The sequence below is a fragment of the Drosophila willistoni genome (genome assembly GCF_018902025.1).
Source record: "Drosophila willistoni isolate 14030-0811.24 chromosome 2L unlocalized genomic scaffold, UCI_dwil_1.1 Seg168, whole genome shotgun sequence".
Taxonomy (NCBI): Eukaryota; Metazoa; Arthropoda; class Insecta; order Diptera; family Drosophilidae; genus Drosophila; species Drosophila willistoni.
Genome location: NW_025814047.1, coordinates 6,358,423 through 6,383,465, shown reverse-complemented (window position 1 = coordinate 6,383,465; position 25,043 = coordinate 6,358,423). Strand labels below are relative to the sequence as shown.

At 35.3% G+C, this 25,043-nt stretch overlaps 1 protein-coding gene across 1 annotated transcript in view; it reads left to right on the top strand.

The window, feature by feature from the left end:
• LOC6640853 (matrix metalloproteinase-2) overlaps positions 1 to 25,043 on the top strand; it is a 101,719-nt gene that overhangs the window by 15,298 nt on the left and 61,378 nt on the right. Inside the window, exons 2-3 of the mRNA XM_023174993.2 lie at positions 9,387 to 9,488; positions 9,675 to 9,880. Of these exons, the coding sequence (XP_023030761.2) occupies positions 9,387 to 9,488; positions 9,675 to 9,880 (308 nt within the window). The remainder of the gene's footprint in view (positions 1 to 9,386; positions 9,489 to 9,674; positions 9,881 to 25,043) is intronic.

Sequence of the window (25,043 nt, the reverse complement as noted above, 5' to 3'; positions counted from 1 at the left end):
ATAATTGGCAGTAGAATCAGAGCCAGAAACTGCGACAGAGACCCAGACCCAGACCCAGACCGAGATTGTAGAATCGAGCCAAACCAGTGAATTGGCAGCTCAATTTGATTTTTACCCAGCAAGTAGAAGTAAGTAGAAGCAGGAAAGACTATAATGTCTGAGCCTGAGCCTGGCCATATGGTGCATTTCACTTTATGTCCGCAGCGCCGACATTCATGCATCTATGGGAATTCTGTTTATTTAACTGTCATGATGAGGAGATGCCAAGTCATTGAACGCAAATCTTGCGAATGCTCTGAAATGTTCAGATGTGCTTTGTTTTAACGTTTACCCGCCTACCCACCTCTCATCATCAACATCCTCCATCTCCTCCCATCTCTCCCATTATGGTCCGATTCTGATGCAGATCGTTAATATAAATAATAATAATAATGATTTATTTGTTTATTGCACAAAAGCGTAGTTAATCAAGTTCAGTTCGTGAAAGAGAGAATGACTGACTGGCTGACGAACTGACTGACGTACTGAGTGAGAGCAGGAACAAAACGCAAAAACCTTGGACCTGATTCAATTGATTTTGCGTTTTCTTTTTTTAATTTATTTATGCACTAGAAGAAATTACCCTAAGCATAAAATTTTAATTTCAATTAAAGGAATCGTTTTAAAAATTTCTTTTGTTAAATGCAAAATTAAGCTATGAAACCATAAAACTTTTTCAAAGAAAAATTAGAAAAATCAAGGACCAATGAACTTATTTTGTTCTACGTCATCAGTCATTAGCATAAAATTTGACAAAGATTAACTAAGATGATGTTACTTGGAAATATCTTAAAATTAGTTAATTTTGTCTTTTCAATAGATTTTATGTGGAAAAATATGTGTGAGTTTCAATAAGTTGGTTTTGGAAGTTTATAAGTTTGAAGCTTTAAGCCTTATCTTTACAGATCTTCTTATATCGATTTCTTATCTCGAAAACTATAAAAAAAAAGTTTCTGTACTGGTTATAATCTACCTATTTTTCTACAAAAGGGCCAAGCGTGTCTTATAGTATTCTGAAAACTAACAATCTTTGTTACCAACTACCAACTGTTCCATTGTCTGCATTTATAATTTCCAACCGGTTCTAACATTTATATTTACTGACGTAATTTAGATATTTTCTTATATACTTTCCTCTCCATTGTATATGTACTAGTTATTTACTTGAACTGAATATTCTCAAACGTTTTTGAGCTTTGTTACAATGACAATGGAAAACAATAATATAAAATGTTCTGGGGTAGCCAGTCGAAAGAATTTAGACATTTTTACCGAGTTACATATTTGCCTTGAAATATTACATTGGTTTTCACCATTGGGATTGGAAAATTGGGTGCAGTGTATTGATTTTTTTTCTGTTTTCATATGAATGATGTCGATTTCCACTTTTGTATTTTCCATTTAATATTTTTCCTTTTTGATATTTACGCAAGTTGCTTAGGGACCTTTTCCATTTGAAGTTGAGGTGGGACAACACATGATGACTTGTTGCTTGGGCCTCCTCTTGGACAAAGTAAATGTTCAAAATGGAGCAGCTTGTACAACAAGGCGCAATGCGGTGGCGTTGAGGCAAACAAACATCTCATCACTTTCCCATAAACATTGATCCAGACAATGGTGAGGAGGAAACGCGGGGGAAGGAAGTGAAGTGAAAGGAGCGTAGTAGCGACTCTGTTGGCGGTTCTGTGGCAATATTGCAATTTACGTTCTGTGGTCTAATTAAAGTGCAAGTACAACTAAACTTGTGGCAGGTTCAGAAGAGTCAATGGGTTGATGGTTTGATAAAGGGGACAGGGGGAGGTGGGTGGAGCGTGGAGGCGCCATGAAGATTGCGTGTTTGCAGTTTGTGGTCAGGTCATTTGCTGGGCTTTAGATTTAGCTTTAGCTTTAGTCCATGTTCTGGTTAACTCTGTATACCAACTAACCAAGAAACTTTCAATAAAATTTGCCTCCTTCTTCCACCTCTCTTCCCCTCATTCTGACTCTTTGTGGATTCTCCTTTAGTCTCGCACTTGACTGTTTGTCTTTGGCTTCATTTTTCTCTTATCCCACATTAATCAATGTGGATTTCAATTAATTTAACCATCTCTTCACTGGCCCGTCATTCTGTCCATCTCTTTTCCCCTCTCTCTGTGTGTGTGTGACCATGTGTCTATTCAACATTCTGCCTTTTTATTAAAAGAACAAGTAAAAGCCCTTAACTCAATTGTGGGCGTGGCTTGGAGGCGCCCTTATCTAAGCGCATCCTTTTTTATTAAAAAATTGTTGCTGCAGTCCATAAATTTGCAGCGAGGTGTTTAGCCTGACAAAAGGCAAACAGACAAGACAAACTAATAGCTAATCTAAAGAAGGCGTAGCAGAAAAAGGGGCGTTACCTCACAACTGGCATATGTTTCAAAAGTTGTGTATATATTATAGACTTTTATGAGACAGCAGCAGGAAATGTATGGCCAGTCTTGCAGCTCTTACGTCTTCTCTTTTTTTCTCTTACCAAATCGGAGCATGGCAAAAGATTCTGAAAATGCAGGAAACAATAACAAGAAGAAAGAAAAAAAAGAAAACCTATACAAGAAAATTTCCGCATTCAAAGAGAAAAGGCTATCAATTAATAAATTCAATAACATCCTACTACAATGGCCAAGTTGATAAATTACTTGGGATGTTTTCTTTACTCTTTGATTTTGAAACTTAAATATTTACAGCTTTCTTTATGTTGAGTTGTAATTTCTATAAATTTTTCGAATCATCAAAAACCGATTTACCAAATAGTAATTATCTGATTAACCTAGAATTAAATTTTGGCAAGTATTTTTAAATGTATCAAGGCTGAGACATTTCTCAACTTATTTCGCACAACACATATAAATTTGTTTAACTTTATTTTTGAATTTAGATTGTCATATTTTTTAAAAGGGTTAAACAAATTTTTTTTTTTGATATAATCTTTGAATATGGGTTAATATGATAATGTTTTTAAGTAATAATTGTATGGCATCCACCAGAAAAGGAGTCTTTATCTGCATTGTATATGACAAACTGATTTTGTATATTACTTTAGAAACTAATTGGAGCATTACATGGCTAAATTCATTAACGATTTTAAATATAAAAACAAATGCAATTCAATGCACGCTGTTCATGGAAGGATCTAGACACAATATTCGGATGTTGTCGGATCAGAAAATTAAGATTCTAGGCTTTGGAAATGAAGTTATTTTTTTCAGGAGATCATTTTGTTATTTTGAGGATTAATCAATGTTGCCCACTTCGAAGATTCACTAGATTGGGGTTAATATAGGCGAAAAATTAATATTTTGGTGGGAGTCTCTACCTCCTGTATACAGATACACAGACAGCTGTGAATTTAGTTCTCTAATCAATGAATAGCTTATTCTCTAGTTTTCAGAACTATAGAAAAAGCTTGTCAACAATACCAAAAGATCCAAATAAGTACATTTAAAAGTTGTCAACCACTTAACTACAATAATTTTTGTAGAATTTGTTAATGATTCTTATTAAGTACATTCACCTAAAGACAACTGAGTTAAATAAAAAATATTTTTTAGCACGAATTGAATTCCTTTCAAAATCCAAAGATTTCAAATTATATCAAACAAGACCTATCAGAATTAGCAGTATTTAATACAAGGTAATAATTAGTTGAATTTTACGGACTTTTTGCTGTCTTATTATTATTCATCAATAACTTTTTAGATCCCTTGTTTGAGTGTTATATTCTTTATAACTTTCTCATTTTTGAAAATGCTTTCAATATCTAAATGAAGTGTGGATTATAGTTTTTTGAAAAACTGCAATTGAGAGTTCACATGGAGTATGGTTGTTATGAAACTTTTTGTTTAACTTTTTGATGATGATTTTCAAGGGTTTCTCATGATCCTGTTCGGCTGCTTCTGTAGTTCAACTTGCTGTCGCTTTACCACACTTTTAAGTGAGCATTGCGCCAGAGGCAACATTTTCCACTTTTCTTTGCCAACGCTATTTATTATTTTTACGAAAGTATAGTAGATTTATTTATGCTTTTTTTTTTTATATAACCCCTGTGGCAAGGAGGCAGCGTTCGGGCAGCGTTGCAAGTGCAACAATAAAACAAACAAGAGTATAAAACAATGGTGCAACAACAAGTCCAGCAGGAGTACAGATTTACACAATGTGCGTCATAAAAGTTGCCACTTTTTGCGTCACGTTGCGCGACCACGTAACGTGGCTAAAGTAACGTAAGAAAGACCTCCTGCTCTGTTGGGCAGGGAGGGGGTGGAGAGAGTGAGACACACACACACACACACAAACACACATATGTATAAGCAATTGAAATTCACATAACGTGGCCCTGGCCTCAACTAGCAAAAGGGTTAGGGGCAAGTGGAAGGTGAACAGAAGGGAATTTTAGAGTATGGGGGGCCTACACCAGAACAATATCAATTAAAATATGTATGTTGAAATGCAAAAACAAAACAACAAATGAATGAAACGGAACGGAACGGAAACTGAATGTCTGCAAAATGTGAAGAGACGCCTAAAGATTATTAATGAATCCATTTTGCGTGTGTGTCATCAAGAGGGGGAAATCGAGTGAGAGGGAGAGGGCAGGTCTTTATGTGTGTGTATGTGAAGGGAACATAGTCAATTTGCCTAATCGAGTAAGGATATGGACATAAATATTAGTTAAACAAGGTGTGTGTGTGTGTCTCTCTAATCATCATCCAAGCAACCATTGCCCCATCGTATTTTACGATCATAATAAACTACAATAGTCATGACTGACTGAATGACTGACTAATGTTTTTCCCCTCCCTTCTTAGACTCAAACGCAATATCAGTAAGAGGTATCAATCATTTATGCATTGGCCGCTTTTTTTCGTATTTTTTTTTTGCCCGCTCGTTTTGTATTTTCTCAGTTTTCTTTAATGGGAAATTTGTGACCCTCGCTGGCAAAACTACGTGTTTGAAAATCAAGTGAAAAGTGGGGGAGGGGGCAGTAACGGAAGGAACATAACCGCGTACGTGGACAAACCACGATACGGGCTAATAGAAAAGTGCACGGGAGAAAGAGGAGGGGGGCGCAACGGGTTAAAATAAAAATAATAATAGTAAAAAGTGTGATGCCAGCTACGTGAGCATTTGTCGTGTAAACACAATATACACTACATACATATTTTTGATATTTTATTAAATAAAAAAAAAATAAACATTTTAAATGGGTAAAACGACTTTTCGATACTCTGTAACACAGTCTAAAGCCTTAAGTTGATTGTTTCCTAACTAAAACGGGAAGTTTTACGCTTAAAACACCGAATTCGTGTGGCATAGTGAACTAATTTAAATTAAAATTAATAGCTAACAAGTTTTTATTAGCTTCATGTATGTAATAAATCGATTGACTTTTCATATGCAGTTATTGTTTTATCTACTATGTATGTATCTTATTCATAGCCTTTCCTTTTATTATTATTCATTTTCTGGATCAAATATTTACCAATTTATGATAATTTTAATGAGTCGATCTTGATCCATCAAGTCTAAGCAATAATTTGAATCTTGATCGTTCGATTTAAATGTTTATATCTAGTTATCGATATTAATAATTGTTGATGTTGATCGCTAAAGCTTATCTATGATATTTATCTCTAATATTCATCGATAATGGTATTTGTTGAAAACAGTCTGTGTAACCTTCCGATTCTTATTGACAATCTCAATCTTTCGATTATAATCTTACTTTCTTATTCGCGAATGTTGATAACTATTCAAATTCAGTAAAAAGTAATGTAATGTCAATAAATAATGTTATTCTGTAACCTTAAATCTATGATTTGATATGCTACAATCGTTTTTTTAAGTGATGGTTAATCGAAAATTCTAAAGCAATTACTTTAACCTTTTGGTCGATATTCCACGATCATAGTCAATCATTAAAATGTTAATATTAAATAAATCCAATTATTATTTAAGACTCTACCTATGTATATAGGTCAAATGTGTTACATACGGTCTATAAAAGTTAACATACCAGTTAAACCTATGATAAAAGCGTAGGGTATGAAAAACCAATAACGAAACACAATTGAGAAGAAAACAGTTTGAACAAGAAAGGGGAAAGATGGTAATAGGAATGGGAGCCCATTGGAATTGAATAAGGAGGGGATCTCGATGTAGAGGGAAATAATAATTGTTTGCCTTAATTTAGTTAAGTTGCCGTGACACATACACCACACACCACACACACACACACACAGAGAGAGAAAATTGAAACCGAAAAGTTCTGTGAAAGTGGGTGAAAGTAATAAATGTTGGGAATGCTGCGCTATTTATTTATTATTTCTATTGGATTATAATTACTTATTGTTATTATTATCATTACTGATAGAGGGCCACACTTAACTCAATTACTACAAATTGGTAGAAGGAGCTGTTGTGAAGGGCTTTGGGGGGGAGGGGGTGGCCAACTCTTTCACTGCATTACCACAAACAAATCAAATTGCTTGCCCCATAATTCCCCAAAGCCGATGACAAGAATGCTGCAGCTGCTGCAGCGGTTACCGTTTCCAGAGGCATGCTACAAAAGGTAAAAAAAAAGTAGAAAAAGGATGACAAAGAAAACAAACCTATAAAAATGACAACTGGCAACTGCAACAAACGAGCATATATCTACCCTTTCCCCGACCAACCAACTACCCCTCTTCTGTTTGCATCATGTCCCTAAACCACACATTTTGTCTGAAGTCTTCTTTTCTCTCTCTCTCTCTCGGCAAAGACGGCAAAATGGCTGTAAGAAATGCTCTGGAATTGGGGCCAAATTGACAGGATATGGTCCATGGATGGCTTTGGCACAACAACAGGTTTTTCTTCACTCCTCCTTCGCCTCCTTACATTTGCACCTACCCGATGGGGCGTCTTTCCTTCTTGCTGCAGCAAACCAGCAAACAAATTTATGGTTCGAACATGTGAACACATATGACTACGTGAGCCCCAACATAACTCAATCATATAATGGTCACATTGCATCTATGTACTACCAAGAAAAGTCAAGCAGAGAGAGAGAGAGAGAGACCCACACACAATGAAGTGGAAGGAGGCAAAGATTGAGATGGCATCATCCTGAGAAAAGCATTAGGCAAACAGATGAAAAGCTGCAAAATATGTTCCGAGTGTTGATGATGATACGAAAGTGATATGTACGGCTTTACCTAATTCTCAAGTAACAAAAAAGAAACGAAAATTCCTCATCAATTACCTTAAAGTTGAATCAACTTTAATTGAAATTTAAACGATTCAAAACCATTAATCAATCGATTCTATCAATAAAATCGAAACTAATCACCTAAAAATATCACGTATCTTTCTAAACTAAAGAGTACAACGTTTCTTTGGGTTTCATTCAATCTTTTTGTTTGTTTATGCAAAAAAAAAAAAAAAATACTGTTAGTTTGTTGCTGTTTTTGTTGTGTTTTGTTTTTCAACTCAAAAATCGGATAAATTCTGTGTTTTTTCTGTCTATTTTTTTTGTAAGTCTGTACGAGAAGAAGAGTTAGCTGGAATGGGGGCTTGTTGGGGGTTGTGAAAAAAAGCAATGTTAGAGTGTGACAATTTTCTCATATGAAAGAGAAAATTTAATTTGCAGGTCATGTAATTTGCTGGTATATGTGACATGTGTTTGCATCTGTCTGTGTGTGTGTATATGTAAATATACATATTTTTATATATATATATTTTTCTGGTGTGTGTGTAAAAATATGCAAATTTATAGAGACTACACATATGGCCAGAGAAGAGTAGAGTCGATTCAAAACAGAATCGAATCGAGTTCGAGTTTTGTTTGTGTCATCGTCGTCTGCCTGTGTTTTGCTGTCACACTTTTACAGTTATGAGATTGTTTATTTGGTTGAATTTTCCCCCCTTACGAACAAAAAAAAAAACAACAACATTAGATCGGTTATACATAGATACATATATTAAAATAAAAAACTTGGGTTGTTTATTAACTTTGCAAAATCTTTTCAAAATGTCTTTAAAGACGCAGAGCAAAATCAATTTATGAAAGAATCAGTTTGAGTGACTTTTGTTTTGATGCTCTCGATTCACTTTCGTTAATAAGAATTATAAATGGTAACAAGTTAGATATAACATCCATCAACAGGCTTATAAGAAATGTTCTCTATAATTTTCAATATTTCCAAAAGTTTCCCTAAGAATAAATGTGATTTTTTGGTTCGCTTTCTGTAAAGTTAAAGAGGAAAATATTATAATTTTAATTAAAATAATTTAATAAAAATTTTTGATAATAAAATTTACATAAAATTTGTTTCAAATTAAATATTTGAGCAGCTTTAAAAATTTACCTTTTAGTATCAGTCACTTCTTTTTAGACAAACGCCATATTAACACAGATTAGACTATTTAAAATATGCAACAACATTTTTACGTTTTCTGAGTACTGAAGCTTGCAAAGTTGGGCACAGAAAAATTAATAACTAAAAATTGTTTATTAAAAACCAAAAACGACTCAGTCATCCAAACTTTTAATTAAGTGTGGTCCATTGGACCTAATAACTAGTATTGTAAACAAGGAATGAAACCGAATCACCTGGTAAATCGGGTTTAGTTTTGATTTCGATTTTGGAAAATGAAGCGGTTCCAAGCGATTAAATTTTTATTTCAACTTCCTAAACAAAGTTAATCATCAATTTTAGGTTATTTACATATTCCAATGTCTTTATTATTCCTCAATGGACCCTCGTTGAAACCTGATTTTTCAACCACTTTCCCCTCTCACTCTGCTTCTCTGTTTCTTCTAACCCTTTTTTTTTTACCGCACTCTTGCTTCCTTTTTTGGCTATCTTTAAGCTTTTTATCTTTGTGTGTATTTGTTTGGTTGTGTTTTTTTTTTCATCTCTCTGTTCTTACAGAATTTTCTGTGGCATACTTTTTGGGTTATTAATGTAACGTTAAACTTTGTTGTTGTTGTAGTTGGCGTTGGCGTAGCTTTTATCATTAACTTTATATACAAAATGGAAAGCAAAATGCAAAAAAAAAACAAATCGGAAAAATAGCAAAAAGGAAGCAACTTCACTTTGCTGTTGTCTATTTTGTTTTTTCTTTTTGTTAAATATTCTTATGGCTGGCATCATTTTGCTTAAAAACGACAAATAGTTTGGCTCAAACCAACACAAACTGGCCATATGGTAGACATTTTCAGTTGCCATATCTGAGTTGTTGTTGTTGTTGTTCTAGGTGGGTGTGGGTGTATTTTGTTGTTTTTGTTTTTTTTTTTTTTTGGCATAGTTCCCTAATGTATAAAACAAGCATCGCCATTTCCTTCTTACTTGCAGTACAATTACCTCATGCAGTTTGATTATCTACCCAAGTCAGATCTGGAAACGGGAGCACTGCGCACCGAGGAGCAGCTGAAAGATGCAATACGTAATCTTCAGGTATGTATATATATATATCTATATACATATATATATATGTATATATATGTGTATATATGGTACCTAGGTAGATATAGTCTGTGCCAGCAGCAATAGTAGCAGCAGATGCATCTATTATGCACAATTTCACAACTAACATTTGCTGGTTGCATCTCTCTTCTCTCTTTCTCTTTTTGGCCATTTCAGGCTTTTGGCAACATTCCAGTTACAGGCGTAATCGACTCGGATACAGCCAAACTAATACAACAGCCACGTTGCGGTGTGGGTGACAATAAGTATGCGTATAATTTCTCACCGGATAATCTGGATCATGAGAATAGTTTTAGTTTACATCGTTCACGTCGCTACGTATTACAAGGACCCAAATGGGATAAAACGGATCTAACATGGAGGTAAGTGATTTAATTGATTACCTTATACATTTTTCCGGAGCAAAATAAATGTAAGAAACACCAAATTTATCATAGCATACTTTTGTGGTCAATTAAAAAAAAAGTCATTACCTTTCATTCCTCTAAAGAAAAACATTTTCTTATAAAATTTGATATGAAATGCTTGTTCTTGGTATAAATTTCAAGCAATTTCCACTTGACCTCTTACAAATTTATGAAAATTTTCGTCTTCATGAATATGTAAAAGTTTGTTGTTGTTTTTTTCCGTTTGATTTTTCCTTCATTATGATATTTCATCTTTATTATTATTTTCCACTCCCCTTTTTTTACCCTCTCTTTTTTTTTTTTGTTCTCAGTTTACGTCTCGCTCCCCTTTCTTTTTTTTAGTTGTAGTAGATGTTCATTTCAATTAAACTGCATGCAGTTCATTAATTTTGCAGCGTTCATTTAGATGCGAATTTATAATTTTTATACTGAGGAGAATGAGCAGAACTTGCACCCTAGTGTTGCATCCTGGCATAGCTAGGTCGTCCCCCTGTTTTTGCTTAGTGCCGATTCAATGTCCTGTGCATATACGCTTTCAATTAATTCAAAACTCAAACGTAGCGTAGCTTGTTAATTTTTATTACACCCATTGCATTTTGTCAGTGACGAGAGAGAGAGAGAGTGAGAGAGATAGAGTAAAAGGACCTGGACAAGAGAAGCTTGCTGTGGGAGGAGGAGTAACTAGATTTTGTTCCTTCATACATACATATATTGCATAATTTGATGTATAAAGTGTATTTTTATGTAAGGCAAGTTATTTTGTTTTTTTTTTCTTTGCTTGTTGTTGATGCCATTTTTTTCTTCTTCTATTGTTGTTGTGGTGCTTTCCTCCTAGGCGAAATTCAGTGAATTGTTAATGGTCCAAGGCAACTGTGGACCCTGACTGTGCTGTTGCTGCTGCTTTCATTAAACACTTTGCGCCAAATTGAATTTTATGATGAGCCAAAACGAAATAATGCTAAACTTGCTCAACTTTGTCTTGGTCTTGGAGAGTCTTTGAGACTGTCTTTTATTCCGTTCAACCAACCAATTGCAGCTGTCACTTTGAGTGTTGTATTTGATTTGTAATGTTTCAACTTCCACTACTTTAGCTGCATAATTGCATTTGAAATATTTAAACGGACAGTTAGTTCTCGCTATCGCAGTGAGCTGAGCTACCTCATTATAGAATTTCCCCCAATTAAATTTGCATAGCCAAAGGAAATAAGGCAAAGGAAACAAAACAAAATGACAGGCTAACTTTGACTATGCCAAAGTTTCTACACTTTTCAAAAGACAGTAGTTTAGACTGACTGTTTTTTTGTTATCTTGATATTGAAGGCGGAAATTCGTTCAATAAACTTATTTAAATGTAATATTTAATGTTAAAGAGCGAAAAAGAAAGTTAAAGGAAGTAAAGAATAATTTGTGAAAACGTTTTTGTGTATTTGGAATTCCTCTTTCGGCTATCATATATTTTAAATATGTGTATTAAAGTTACTCAAGTTGCCGTGATGAAAGATAAATCCAAACCTCTTTGTTATGTCCCTCTGATCAAGACTAAAAATATTAAATAAAAACGCATTTCTATTTACAAACAACAAAGAGAAGAGAAATAAACCCACTGTGCAAATAAATGAAAAGAGTAGCATACTTTTCGGGCTGCAGTTAAAAAACAATTGCTCCTTTAAGATGCACTAAAATTTGCATTAAACTTTAAAGGATAAACGAATATGAAATGTAGTTTCTTATGATTTATGACCATTTCTTGCACTTTTTGTTGATTTATATTGATTGATTTTCTGCAATTGTTTGCCAATGCATTAAGATTATTCCCCTATGTTTATTTCTGTTCATGTCTCGGGCTGTCGTCTCTTTTTATCTACAAATGTTGATTTTTTCATAGACCAGAGAAAAACTTAATTAAACCTTTAGAGAAAGCAACAGTTGAAGAGCAAACTAAAAATGCTCTTAACTTCATTTTGCTTATCCTTTCTCTCCCGCACTATTTTGTGCCAAAACAATTGGCAATTTAGTTTAAACATTTGAGCAAAGTGCAAAGTTTTTTGGTCACTTCCGTTGAGACTGTCACTTGATTTGTTTGTGCGGCTAAGAGAGGTTTGGCCTGGGAACAGGGGCAAAGGCAAGGCAAACAGCGGTTGGCTTGTGTCTTTGTCAGGCAACAATTTCCACATAATATCTCAAGGAATTTGCCACTGCAACTTTGTTGTCAGGATGTTCAGAATAGAGAGAGAGAGAAAGTGGGAGAAACGGAAGAGGGGGGAGGATGAATGGATGCTGGTGGTGATGGAAGAACGCGAAAAACAAAATGAGTATAAAAATGCTAGAAATGACTTCCGTTTGGCAATTTGCATGCTGGGCTGAGCTCTGCTGCGTTTGCCCTGAACGGAAATGGAAAAACACTTGGTTACTACTTACTTTATTTTCTTAGTTTTTCTTTGCTACCCTCTTACACCCTCTCTTAGTGTCCCTTCCACACTCTCTCCTTCTCTCTCACTGCCTTTGTATTGCAATTAAGGCAGAACACATGCAGCTAGGCAAAAAAACAGGTCAATACATACGATATATACTTAATATATTATACATATATGTATATATTGTATATGTATATTTCATGTAAAGTCAATTTGATGCCTCAAGGACCCACCGCTGAGATGCGTTTGCTGGGCTTTAATTTAGCTATAATGTTGTTCCGTTGTTGTCCTCGCAGCGCAGTCCTGTGAGTTCCAGCCAGTTCCAGTGTCGCCTCTTAATGGGCCAATTAAGGGTGAGACGACACACAAGAAATAATTAAATCGCTATCGCTGCATGGAACTGACGTACAGAAAACCTGCATGTGGTTTTTATGGACTCGCAAAAAAAAAACAACAGGAAAAAAGAACTCCAACCATCACAAAAAAAAAGTAAAGGAAAACTCAATAAATAAAAGGACTTAAAGTTTACATGAGTCTGAAGAGAGAAAAACACAACGAGCGATGGCGAGAGCTTCCCAAGTTCATTAAAAATGGGCCAAAAGAAAATGTCAAAAGGTGATCAAATTTACAGTAGATTATACTTTTAATATCCATTTTAATATCCAGATGAGACATCAAGCATGACACAATCCATATAATATGCAATTTAGATAATATATTTATACAAAAGTTCTTTTATCATCAACCTATAAAGAATTCTTGTTAAAGAATAGACGGGATATGTGTGCTTCTTATGATATAGCAGGTTTATTTTATGTCCAAGACTTGAAAACTTTAAGAGAGACCTCAAAGATCTCAGCTAATCTGTAGTTCATATAAAGTTAGCCAAATTCATTAGTAAAATTTTTTCTTTAAGACGCGCCCCTAAAATTATGCAACACTTTCTAATATGTAGTTTAAATTTGGAATACACCTAGACCTCGCTTTGCGTTGGGGATACGTTCCAAAAAAACACGATGCAAAGTGCAATGACGCAAAGTGAATTAAGATTTTCTATAGGCAACCATGGAAAGATCAAAGATCGGTTCCCGGGCCATGAAAATACTAATTTCTAAAAAGAAAATCAAAATAACTTATGTAATTATTTTATCTTTATGAGTTTTTAGTACCTTCGTTCACCAAAAATTTGTCCAAAGTTTGGTGAATAGCTTTTTTTTGTAAATTTAAATAAATTTCTTGTTTAGAGGTTAAAAACTGTTCTTCGAACATTTCTACTTAACCGTCCCCGAGTTTTGATAGCAAGACGCAATTATAAACAGAAGTAAGGTGGATGTCAATGTTTAAAAACGTAAAACTGCCAAAAATTCAAGGCCAATGTTGGTAAAAGTTGATATTGGCGTTGCCAGAATGGCTGATTTAGAAGAAAAAAAGTTAAGCACTGGAACTTAAAACAACTTCGAAAAAACGCAAAACGAAACGACGCAAAGCGAGGTCTAGGTGTACATATGTATATGTATAATAAATCAACTATCAACTTAAGCTTAACATATTTGAACTTAAATCAGTCAAAAAGACTTAATAAATTCTCCTATCTCTAGAGAGTCTTAAACAAAGAACAATTTTTGACTGACTTTGAAAAAAATTCAATTAAAATCAAAGATTACAAATTTTTGGATGCTTTCAATGACTCAATGAATTTTCAAGACATGCGGGATTCTTCTATTAGAGAGTAAAAGTAAATTTTTAACAGAGGCTTATGTTATTTCTTTTTCTTAATTTTTTTTTTTTTTTTTGGGTTTAATGGAAGAAAATCCCATCCCATTTAATGTTGAATTTCTGTTTTTTTTTTTTTACTTCTTTTACTAAGAAGTTTTATGTCTCGAAGCGAGCTCATTTCATTTTTGACTGTGTAATCAATAGTTTCATTTCGGATGTCTCATAGCTGAATGTGTTGCCAAGTCCATTAAAGTTTGCGCGCATTTTCTTTTCTGATTTCATCGATGCCTTCGAGGCAAACAAATTAGTTTACGCTTAATGAGCCAATAGAAATAACATCATTTTGGATGAAAGTCATTAAAAACTTGATGACTAACTTAATATCATGGTTGTCCCTTTTGGCTATTGAGCCCTTTGGATGGTGTTCTTGGTTTGATTTGTAGCTACATAAAAAACTCTTAGTCATATGAACAGAGTATCGGTCAGTTTAACTACGGTTAACAAAGTTTCCGGTTCTTATGTGTGTGTGAGTGTGTGCAAGTGCAGAGACAGCTGTCCAATTCTGCGCATTTGTTAGATTTTTAATAACATTAATAAACTGCACAATGAAGTCAAAGTGCTGCTAAGGCACGCCATGACCAAAGGCACGCACGAAGCAACCAACCTACGGAGGACTGCTAGCCCGCCAGTCAGCAGGATCGAACGGACGGAAGTCGCTCTCCTGCTCTTTCGCCTACTCCTCCTCTTGAAAAGGGGACAGAGTGGTGTTGTAGTAGGGGCATGGTTTGCGTTTATGCTTATTAGCGTTGGCGTGCATGCGAACCATTAATACAATGCAGCTCTAAAGAGTAAAATAGACATAAGGGAGGAGGAGCAGGAGCAGGAGGAGAAAGGAGAAAGGAGAGAGAAGCATAGAGGGTAGAGGTATCAGCAAAGCATCCACATCCTTTTAGCTGCAACATAAAAAAAAGAATCTGAGACGTGTATGGATGTGTCTTTGGCAATGGCAGCAGGCAGTAGCAAGTAGCAACAACGTTTGGTTGTCATAAAAACACTGCGCCCCGGAACAAAACACAAAAACCCAAGCTCTGCCATGTTACAATGATAAAAAGTAATTTTATGACGCACTCGCACACACAAACACTCACACACATCAGTAAGACACACACTCAAAGAGCATACCCGGACAGAGAGATACCCAGACTCAACTTCCGACTAAAACCAGGACTTGATGCTGCTTCTGCTGCACTTATTGGTTCATTGTCTTTGCCCTCCTCCTTCTCATCCCTCCTCTGCCGCATTCCCTTCCCTTCCCTTCTCTATGCTTCATTTTTGTCTTTTCTTGGTAATGACTGGCAAGCTTTTAACACAGACGTGTGTAATTTGAAACGGTCCTGCCCCCGGATACTTCCAATTGAAATGCTTGCAATTTTTCCATTTTTTTTTTGCGAAACAAAATCCAAAAAAGAAGAAATAAAAATTAACAAAAATTAAGTATTGTATAGTAAAAAGTATCGAAACTGATCACTGGAAGACAGCAGAGTGCACTCTTGAAAAAGGATAACTAATGCAGGTTTCAAATAAATCTCAAAAGGTTTCCATCCACTCCAAAGGCAGGATCTTGTGGGAGAAATGAGGGAAACTTGCTCCGAAAAGTATGCAGAAAGCAGTCCAAGAATTCCCTTTATGTAACATTTAAAGAAGTTTTGGAAGATCACCTTTCCTAACTAATATGCAGGGATAATGAACGAAACTTGCTCCCAAAAATATGCAAAATGTTGATCAACAATTTGCTGTGGATAAAAAATAATGTTTAAAGACAATATTTTAGTTACAAGGCATACAAAAAATTATAAATTTGCTGCAAATAACTAATTCTGATCCAGCCTATGGTATACTTCAAGGACCAAATGTCCCCTATTTCATAGTGCCTGTGATCCACCATGTCAAATTTCTATATAAATAAAATTAAGCATACGCCGCAATGTACATTCTAGACGTAATTATTAAAAATCCCAATTTAAGTGCACTGTATGTGTTTGAAAAAGAATCAGTTCTGTAATAGATTGAACTTTTTGTTCTTGTTTTCGGTTTAAACGTAGTATCCAATTTGATTTAGTGCATTTTACTTCATATGTTGGCAAATTTAAAATCGTAACCTTTATTTTTTTAAATAAGCATACAGAAATTATTAAAAAAGATAATAATTTCAGCCTTCTTCATATTACAAACAACTAAAAAAAATATTCAGTAGAAAGTATTTGCAAATATTTATTCATTTATTTACTTATATTTTTGATGCGACAAACTAAAGCATTTTTATAAATAACTATATATATAAAATAAAATCAAAATTTAAACAACAAAAATTTTCAAGAATTTACGTAAAGAATTTTATCTACCTCTTTAGAAGAAGAATAATTAAACAACTTAACCAAAATGTTGCCTAATAATTCCCATTATTTACTTCGTTTTACAATAAACGAAATATTTCACATTACTTTAATATGAAAGGGTGAGGGGAAACGAGAGAGAGAAGAAAGAATAAAAATGCCAAACTAGATTAATAATTTCTCTAAAATTGAAAAACCACCGAGAATGCTGTTTGAAAATGCCAAAATTTTAATGTCATTTGCTGCAGCTGTTGCACAATGCTGGAAAGAATGGCAAGACCCCATCCAACCAGCAAAAATGCAAAAAAGCCACTAAAAAGCGAGGGGGTAAATAGAGAGAGTAAATGGGGTTGAAAAATCTGCTAAAGGGTCAAGCTAAATCAATTTTGGATAACTGCGAAAAACCCAACATGTGGTCAGCACAACCAGACTAGACTAGAGCAGAGACCAGCCAACCAACCTCTAAAACCGAAACCAATCCCCGGGAAACCCAACAAAACGAGAGACATCATCATGGCCAAAAGCGGTTGGTTGTTCGTTTTATGTGAGTGTGATATTTCCGCCATTTTTATTTTTTTTTTTTTTTTTTTTTTGATGTGGTTTTGGTGTTGGTTTTTTAATTTGCTTTGCATAATTTTTGTGATCAAAATGCGAATGGGTTTATTTTTGTCGTTTTTTGTTTTATTTTTTTTTTTTTTTGCTTTTAGCAGCTCATCATAATTTATGCACAAAGCTAAAGTAAATCACACGCACAATGGGAGGGAAAATGGGGTGGCGAAATTGATAGTAGAGTGGCGGGCGGGGGGGTTCGGGGGGAGGTAGGGAGAGCATTTAATGCCGCAAACAGAACATGGCAATAGTTTTATGCTGTTTATTTTACAGCAGTCATTTGCAGTAGTTCCCCAGTTGCAATTGCTGCAGTTTGTCCTTTTACTCAGTCTCCTGTTTGTTGTTATCCTTCACTCACTTGCTCTCTCTGTCTCTCTTTCTGCCTTTGTTTGGTTTTGTTTTTACTTTTTTTTTTTCATTTTTGGAGGGCTAATGGGCGTCCATTGGCCATAGTTTTCTGACTTTTCGTATGCTGTCAAGTGCTCGACACTCGAAATTATTATCTGCCATTAATCATGGCCATAATGTTTGGTCTGCTCTATAAAATGGAGCAAGTGCAAAGCCAGCAGAGAGCCAACAGCTACAGCAATACCAACACCAATACGAATCATCAACAGACTCTGAGTGCCGAGAGCTAAAGAAGTTTCTATAAGTCGAGGACGAGGGCAGCTTCTCTGATAAATAGGCTAAATAGTCAAAACAGATTCACTCAACTTTGCTCAGCTTAACATTTGGATTTAAAGCTTAAAATGGAAGCATTTTTTTTTTCGATAGTAAATAGTAAATAGTAAATAATAGTCAAGAGAAGGGAATATATATTTCCATTAAAAAGAATTGCAAATTATTTATACAGTATTTTTTTTTTTTTTAGAAAACAGTTTCTTTGTTTGATTAAGTAACTACTCAACCGACATCAGACTTTGTTGTGAGTGTTGGTCAGTTCTTTGAAATTTGGTATGGTCACTCTATTCTACAGTGTTGCTCAATAAACCTTGCTTCTAAAGTGAATATTCGCTTTATGATTAACTTTAATAAACCACAAAGTCTATTCAAAAAAAATCGAGAAAAATGTATTTCAATTGACATTCGTCTGATTGGCTTTTTCTCCAATATTTTGTCTTAAAAAATGGTTTGTAATACAATCAAATTTGGTGGTTCAATTTGTATGGCATTGTTTCACTTAAAATTCATATTTTTTTTAATTAAGTACATGTATGTATATTGACAACTTTTAAATTGACCCTCAGTTTTTGTTCTCATATACATACATAATAATTTTCTGCATCATTTTATTACAGTGACAATTATTTTAACTGCAGCATATTTTTATTATGACATTTTTTAACCTTCTGTATATTATTTTATTTAAAAAATGTTGTATTTTTTGTACTTTCCTTTTGCTGTACCCCATCCAACTTGGCCACTTGTCTGTGCATTTTTTATGACACAAACCAAAACGCACAGACAGAAATACATTCTGCTCTCTGCTGCTGCTGCTGCTGCTAGCATGTACAGTAGGGCGCAAAATGCCAGACGCTCTAGACAGTCCTAAGATTGTCAGAGAAGCAAGGAGGAGGAAGTATAAGGTATAAATAAGTATGGAGAGCCTAAACTATACATAAATAACAAGCTCAATTTGGGTTTATATATTAAAATATACAACAACAACAACAAAAAAATATAATATAAGTATATGTTTTTGCTGAGCTAGACAAAAGCCAAACGAAAGGAAAGGAAAGTGTGTCAACATTTTGAGCCAGAGAGAGAGAGAGAGAGAACGAACGAAAGGATTGCTTATGTTCATACACATCAAAAATTTATAATGTGGCATATTTTCTTATGCTGGGCTAAGGCCTTTGCATTTTATATGAATTTTGATATATATCCTTTTGTCTTAGCGCACAGGCAAACAGGCGGGCAATCTGATATGGTCGAAGGTGTAGCATTTCAAATTTAATAACCAGCAGCAGTAGCAGTAGCAGCAGCAGCAGCAGTTTGAATTCCATGCCACAAAATGCCATAAGCTTCCTCTGCCTCTTCACTCTTAGCCACACACACACACAAGCTGCGGGTAAAAAGACTCGAATTTGAGACTGAAAATCCCATTGAAAAACCATTTAGCAGGGCTCTCCCTCCCTCTCGCTCTCTCGGTCACTCTCTTTCTTTCTGTTTTGTGTTCTGCTCCGGTTTTCGGGTTCCTCTCTCACTCACTCTCAGTGTTCGTACGTGTCAATGCTGGGAGCCGAGTTTTTGCCATCCGTTTCGGTTGGTTTTTGTGCCACATCAGTCAAAGTACCGCAGCAGCAGCAACATCACAAGCAGCAGCAGGAGCAGAAGCCCTAGCCCAGTCCAGACACAGACAAATGCAATGGCATTTCTAACGGTTTTCGGGCAACTTAACACTCTAGTGCCCCCTCATCTCCCTGCCTCGAAAAAACATCCTTCCCACTAGCAGGCACTAGCATTATTGCATCAGTTTTGTGTGCTAATTTAGCATCTAATTTGCCATGGACAGCAAATGAGCAACCTTCGACTGGTCCCTGGGACTGGAGCCATCAAATGGTTTTGGGATCTCTAGACTGATGGGCCATCAAAAATGTTAGAGAAGGTCAGCAAATGGTAGCTAGCCACAATCAGCTGCAACGGACAGTTGCATCTCTATGGTTCTAGTATTTCCTGATTCTAAATGATTGAAACAAAAACATGCCTAACAAACTTCATTGAATCAACCATAAACTACATTTTGCCTAGCGAAACAATGATGGATAGACCAACAAAAGGATAGATACAAAAAGCGTGTGGGAGAGCTACCCATTTGTCAGTATTAACCAACTATTATCTGCAGAGCAGAATTCCCAAAAATTCAAATACCTTTGCAGATTCTCTTAGTCCTATTACAGTTCTCAAAATCAAGTTTGAGCTGCATGTTACTGCTGATGTAGGTTTGGACCAAATTAGGCTTAATAGAGACTTCCTAATTTGACTTGCATGGAAAACTGGCCTAGCAGATTCTTCTATTGTCTATTTTGCACAAACTTTTAGTTTCCCAAACATTGGATTCCTTGCTCGAACGGCCAAAAGTATGTCGGTCTGAGCTGGCCGTTTCATAAATTGGGAAAAAAACTTTTCGTTAATTGTTAAGTCCTAAATGACCGTTCTACCACCCTCAATCAGTCGCGAACTCATTATATTTGATCTCTTAAACTATATTTGATCTCTTTAACTGATGTAAGTTCGATATCTAAGATTATTATCCCAAAATTGACCCATTGTGCCGTTGAATGATCCGCTATTGCCTCTAATCCTAGAAATTTTGTATAAAATTCAAATTGTTTGCATACTGTAAGGCTTTTTTTTTCTTAATTCGCCCTGCTCACTGAAGACACTGTAAATTAATTAACATTTATGTAAAAGTTGTGTATTTCAAAAATTTTGTTATCCATTTGTGCATCAAAAAATTATAAGCAAATAAAATTACTTTTAATTTTGACACCATGAAAAGAAAGCGAATGCTTCTATTATAAAAATAATTGATTACATTTTTGCTTCTCTTTATTAAATAAAAATGCAAATTTGATTATTCAATTTGTTTTATTACAAAAATATGTTCAAGTTTGCTTTTTATACCATACACCCATAGGGTGAAATGGTATATTAAAGTCGCCAAAATGTATGTAACAGGCAGAAGGAAGCATCTCCGACCCCACAAAGTATATATATTCTTGATCAGGATCAAAAACCGAGTCGATCTAGCCATGTCCGTCTGTCCGTCCGTCCGTCCGTCCGTCCGTATGAACACCTAGATCTCGGAGACTATAAGAGCTAGAACCACCAAATTTGGTATGCAGTCTCGTGTAGTATGTACGCTTATCGAGTTTGTTTAAAATTTTTGCCACGCCCCCTTCCGCCCCCAGAATTTACATAAAACTGTTTTTCTTAAAAAGTATAGCAGATAGAAACATCAAATTTGGTTTATATACTCGTTTAGTTAGCGCGCAGAAAATAATTGTTCCAACTTTTTGCCACGCCCCTTTCCGCCCCCGGAATTTACATAACTCTGATTTTCGTAAAAACTATGACAGCTACCGACATTAAATTTGGTATGTAAGTTAGCTTAATAGACGCGCAGATATTGACTATTTAAAAATTATGCCACGCCCATTTCCGCCCCCGAAAATTAAACAAAACTGATTTTCTCGAAAACTAACAAAGCTAAAGTCACCAAATTTAGTATGTATATTGGCTTAGTATGCGCGCAGAACACATATATTTTAATATGTTGCCACGCCCACTTCCGCCTCCATAATTTAGAAAAAACCGATTAGCTTTTGCAATTTTTTGACCATCGCGATCAAATTTGGCAGACTAATAAATCTTATCTATTTCTATCAAACTACCAAATTTGATTGAAATCGGACTAGAAACATACAAAATATACGTATGAACGTATTTTGCTACGCGATCCATAAGGGCAGAATTGGCCGTTGGCTAGTGGCGGCGCTAGAGTGCTTGTGTGTTTGTAGAGTGAGCGAGATAGCAAATGGTATGAGGCATGTTAAAACAATTTAGTAGACATACATTTGGTTTTCGAAATTTTAAATATTTGTTTCACCTGGTGTATGGTATACCCAAGTCGGCGAGACGACTTACTTACTTCATTTTTTTTTAGAAATTGAAGCTTTTGAAGATATGTGGAGTTAAGTCATCTCTGTCTTGTATTTTCTATAAGTAGCTATTTTTCATGGCTAAAGCTTAATTTGATTTTTCTTAGGGATAATATTGAAATGTAATAAATATTCCAAAAGAGTTATTATAATGCCATAAATTTTTGCTATTGGAGCATTTTAAATTCACCTTGCGACAACGCAAACTGACACGACACACGCGAAGGATATATTGCAGGATATGAGAACATGTACAGAGGATAGGGATATATGAGCGCGACATGGAAAGAAGGTTTGGTCAGAAAGAAAGAAAGAGATAGATAGAGAAGTAAAGGCGAGGTAGGATAGAGGGGCTATATGGATGGGGCACTGGGCATTGCCGTAATTATGTTTGCTTACGTGGTCGTAGACGACGGCGAGGACAACGACAACGACACCAGCAGCAAAAGCAACACCAACACCAATACCAACACTAACAAGGACAACAAGGATGTCGTCAATGCCAATAACAACAACAGCAAAAATGTGGCTTGAAATTTGACACTTTCACAGTTGGTCAGTTGATTTGCTCGCTTGGCCGCCACGGCCTCCAGTTCCTGGCCTCTGTCATTGTAGACCCACCCCCCAAAACCCCTCTCCCTTCCCCCTCTTGCCGCCCCCGCCCCCACACCCATCAACGAAACCCGCCAAACAAACCTCGGCGCTTCGCCTGTCTGCATTTTGTTAGATTAATGTCCTGCTCAATCATCAATAGGTTCAGCGTACTGCGCCGCTTTTTGTTTGTATAGCACTTGTTTATCGCCCAGGACACTGGACACTGTATGTCTTCTGTGTATGTGTGTGTTTTTTCTACCATTTCCAGTATTTTTTTTCCTCCTGCTGCTGCTGCTGCTGCTGCGCTCTCTATTCTATTTATTACAACGGGGCGGCGAGCTTTCATTTTGGCTTGTGCATTCATCCTTTTGCTTTGTTCTTTTCATTTTCATTTTCGTTTACTTTTAATTCATTTAGGTTTTCTTCTTCTTGTTGTTCATTTTGATTGATGACCACTTTAATTGCGGATATTAAATGACAAGCGCCAGAATCGGTCAGTAAAGAAAAGGGGGGACGCTCATCCCATTCCATCGCAGAAACATCGACAGCAATAGAGATAGTAGCCAGAAACAGACCATGTCATCTCCATTTCCTGGATTTTATTTTTCCACACTTTATCGATTCTGTTTCGGAGTCCGAAAACACACATCAAATTGTTTCTAGTTCTACTTTTCTTTCATCTTCTTTCGTTTTCTTATGCATGCAATTCAAATGGAGAAAAAGAAGAACCACATAGAAAGTTAATCAAAATCAAATCAAATGCAATTTGCCATCATGTGCGTGCTTCTTAGCGTTTGAAAAGGTTTATACGTTGATTTAGTTAGTGGATTTCAAGTTGATAAAAAATTCAATACTAATCGAAAGGTTATATTTGTTGAAGGTCTAGTTCTACTTTAGCTTGTTTTAATTTACATCAAAATGTTAAAACGGACCTAATAATGGTCTCAGTATGTAAGGAAAATGTTTTTGTTAGATAATGAATATGTTTTTTGCAAACTATACCAAAGAAACTCTTCAAATTAATACAAAACATATAAATGACCACGTCGGGGTCACCAATTGTAAGTTAAGTCATGCAATAGACTAGATAGTATTGTGGAAGATTGAAATATTGTCATAAGTGTTTAATTTAATAAACCTTCAATCGTATAAGAATATTATAGAGTTTGGATTCAAAATTAAAATTTTGGGTTTCTGATTACGAAATACAAATTTCTTAATTTAAATTCATGAAACAATTTAGCCTTTAAAAGGATTCGAAAATGAAACACCTTCATTAAATTTGCTCCTGTTTATTTTTGTTGAACTGATTTGTTGGTTTTTTTTTGGGTCATGGGTCTGGTTGGCGAGTCTCTGTTGGTTGTATTTAAGTATTAGATACTTGATTAAAGGACATTCAAGTAATTTCTCCCTCAGACACTTGCTTTCATAGGGTTCTTCACATAGTTTGCAAGTATTTGATGTGGGCGCGACCTCTAACAAGTGTCCGCTGAGTCCTTGAGGGGAGAGTGTGTGTCTGCATTGCAGTTAGAAATGGAAACTGGGCTATATACTCAATATAACTACATAATAATTCTAATGAAAAATGTCAAGCAGCAAATTTGATTACTTGCTTTGATTGTCAATTAAAGCACAACAACAATTTGCCAAGCTGGTAAAAGAGACTGTGGGCGTGAAAGGGGGAAAATCTCGTTAAGTTATGTAGTCGCCAAGACGCCAAAGATGTCAAGTGGAGAGTGAATTCTGAACATCATATGTATATCTATATATCTATATATAATGTAGACAAATACATATCTAAATATGTGTATGTCTCAGAACTGATGATGAGCGAATCCTAATTAATTTTGCAAAGAGAGTCAGACAAAGAGTGAGAGGTGGAATAGAAAAGAGAGCAGAGGGGAAGAGCCTTGCATCAAGTCAGCTGGCTAGCTCATTAGGCGCATTAATTGATAAATTGATATTGGCTTTGGCTGGACAATATGCTTCTCGCTCGCCCCCCTTTATCCTCACTTGGCAAGAATTCCCCCTGCTGGGAGCCAAAACGGAAGTATATATATCAGAGAGGGTAAAAATATTGAATATGACCATTATAACCAACAGGAGGATGATGATGATGATGACTAGCATGGTAGTGGCTCGGTCAAAGTTTCCTTTTGCTTTCCACTTGAAGTTCAAGTTGTTAAAAGTCGCAAGCCGAAAGAAAAACATCAATTCTGTCTACTGGGGCTGTCAAATCAAAGTTTGATTTGAAATTTTTGTTCTTCTATTCAGGTTGTGGCCCCAAAAACTTTTATTCAAGCTGACAAGTTTGCCTCAATCAGTTAATGCAGCAGCAACTCTTTCAGAAAAAAAGGGGAAAAGAATCGGCAAATCAATGGAAATACAACATATTTGAGTATAGATTTCAAGATGTTTTGGTATGTAAGGGATTTCTTTCAAATATTTCTTATCTTGATGAAATTTCTTAGGTATACGATAGTTATTTATCACATAGGGATATCTGAAATGTAGCATTCTTTGTCTAACTTTTTACAAATATAGAATTTGATTGTGATATAAACAAAAACAACAGGGAAGAAAGTTCAAAAACATATAATATTTTTATCGAAATGGTTTACCTATTTCTTGGTAATTGGCTTTGGTAATTGGCTTTCTCCAAGTAGTTATTGAACGATGAATACGTCAAAAATATTCTAGAGTATTTTGGCGTTCAAATTTATGTATT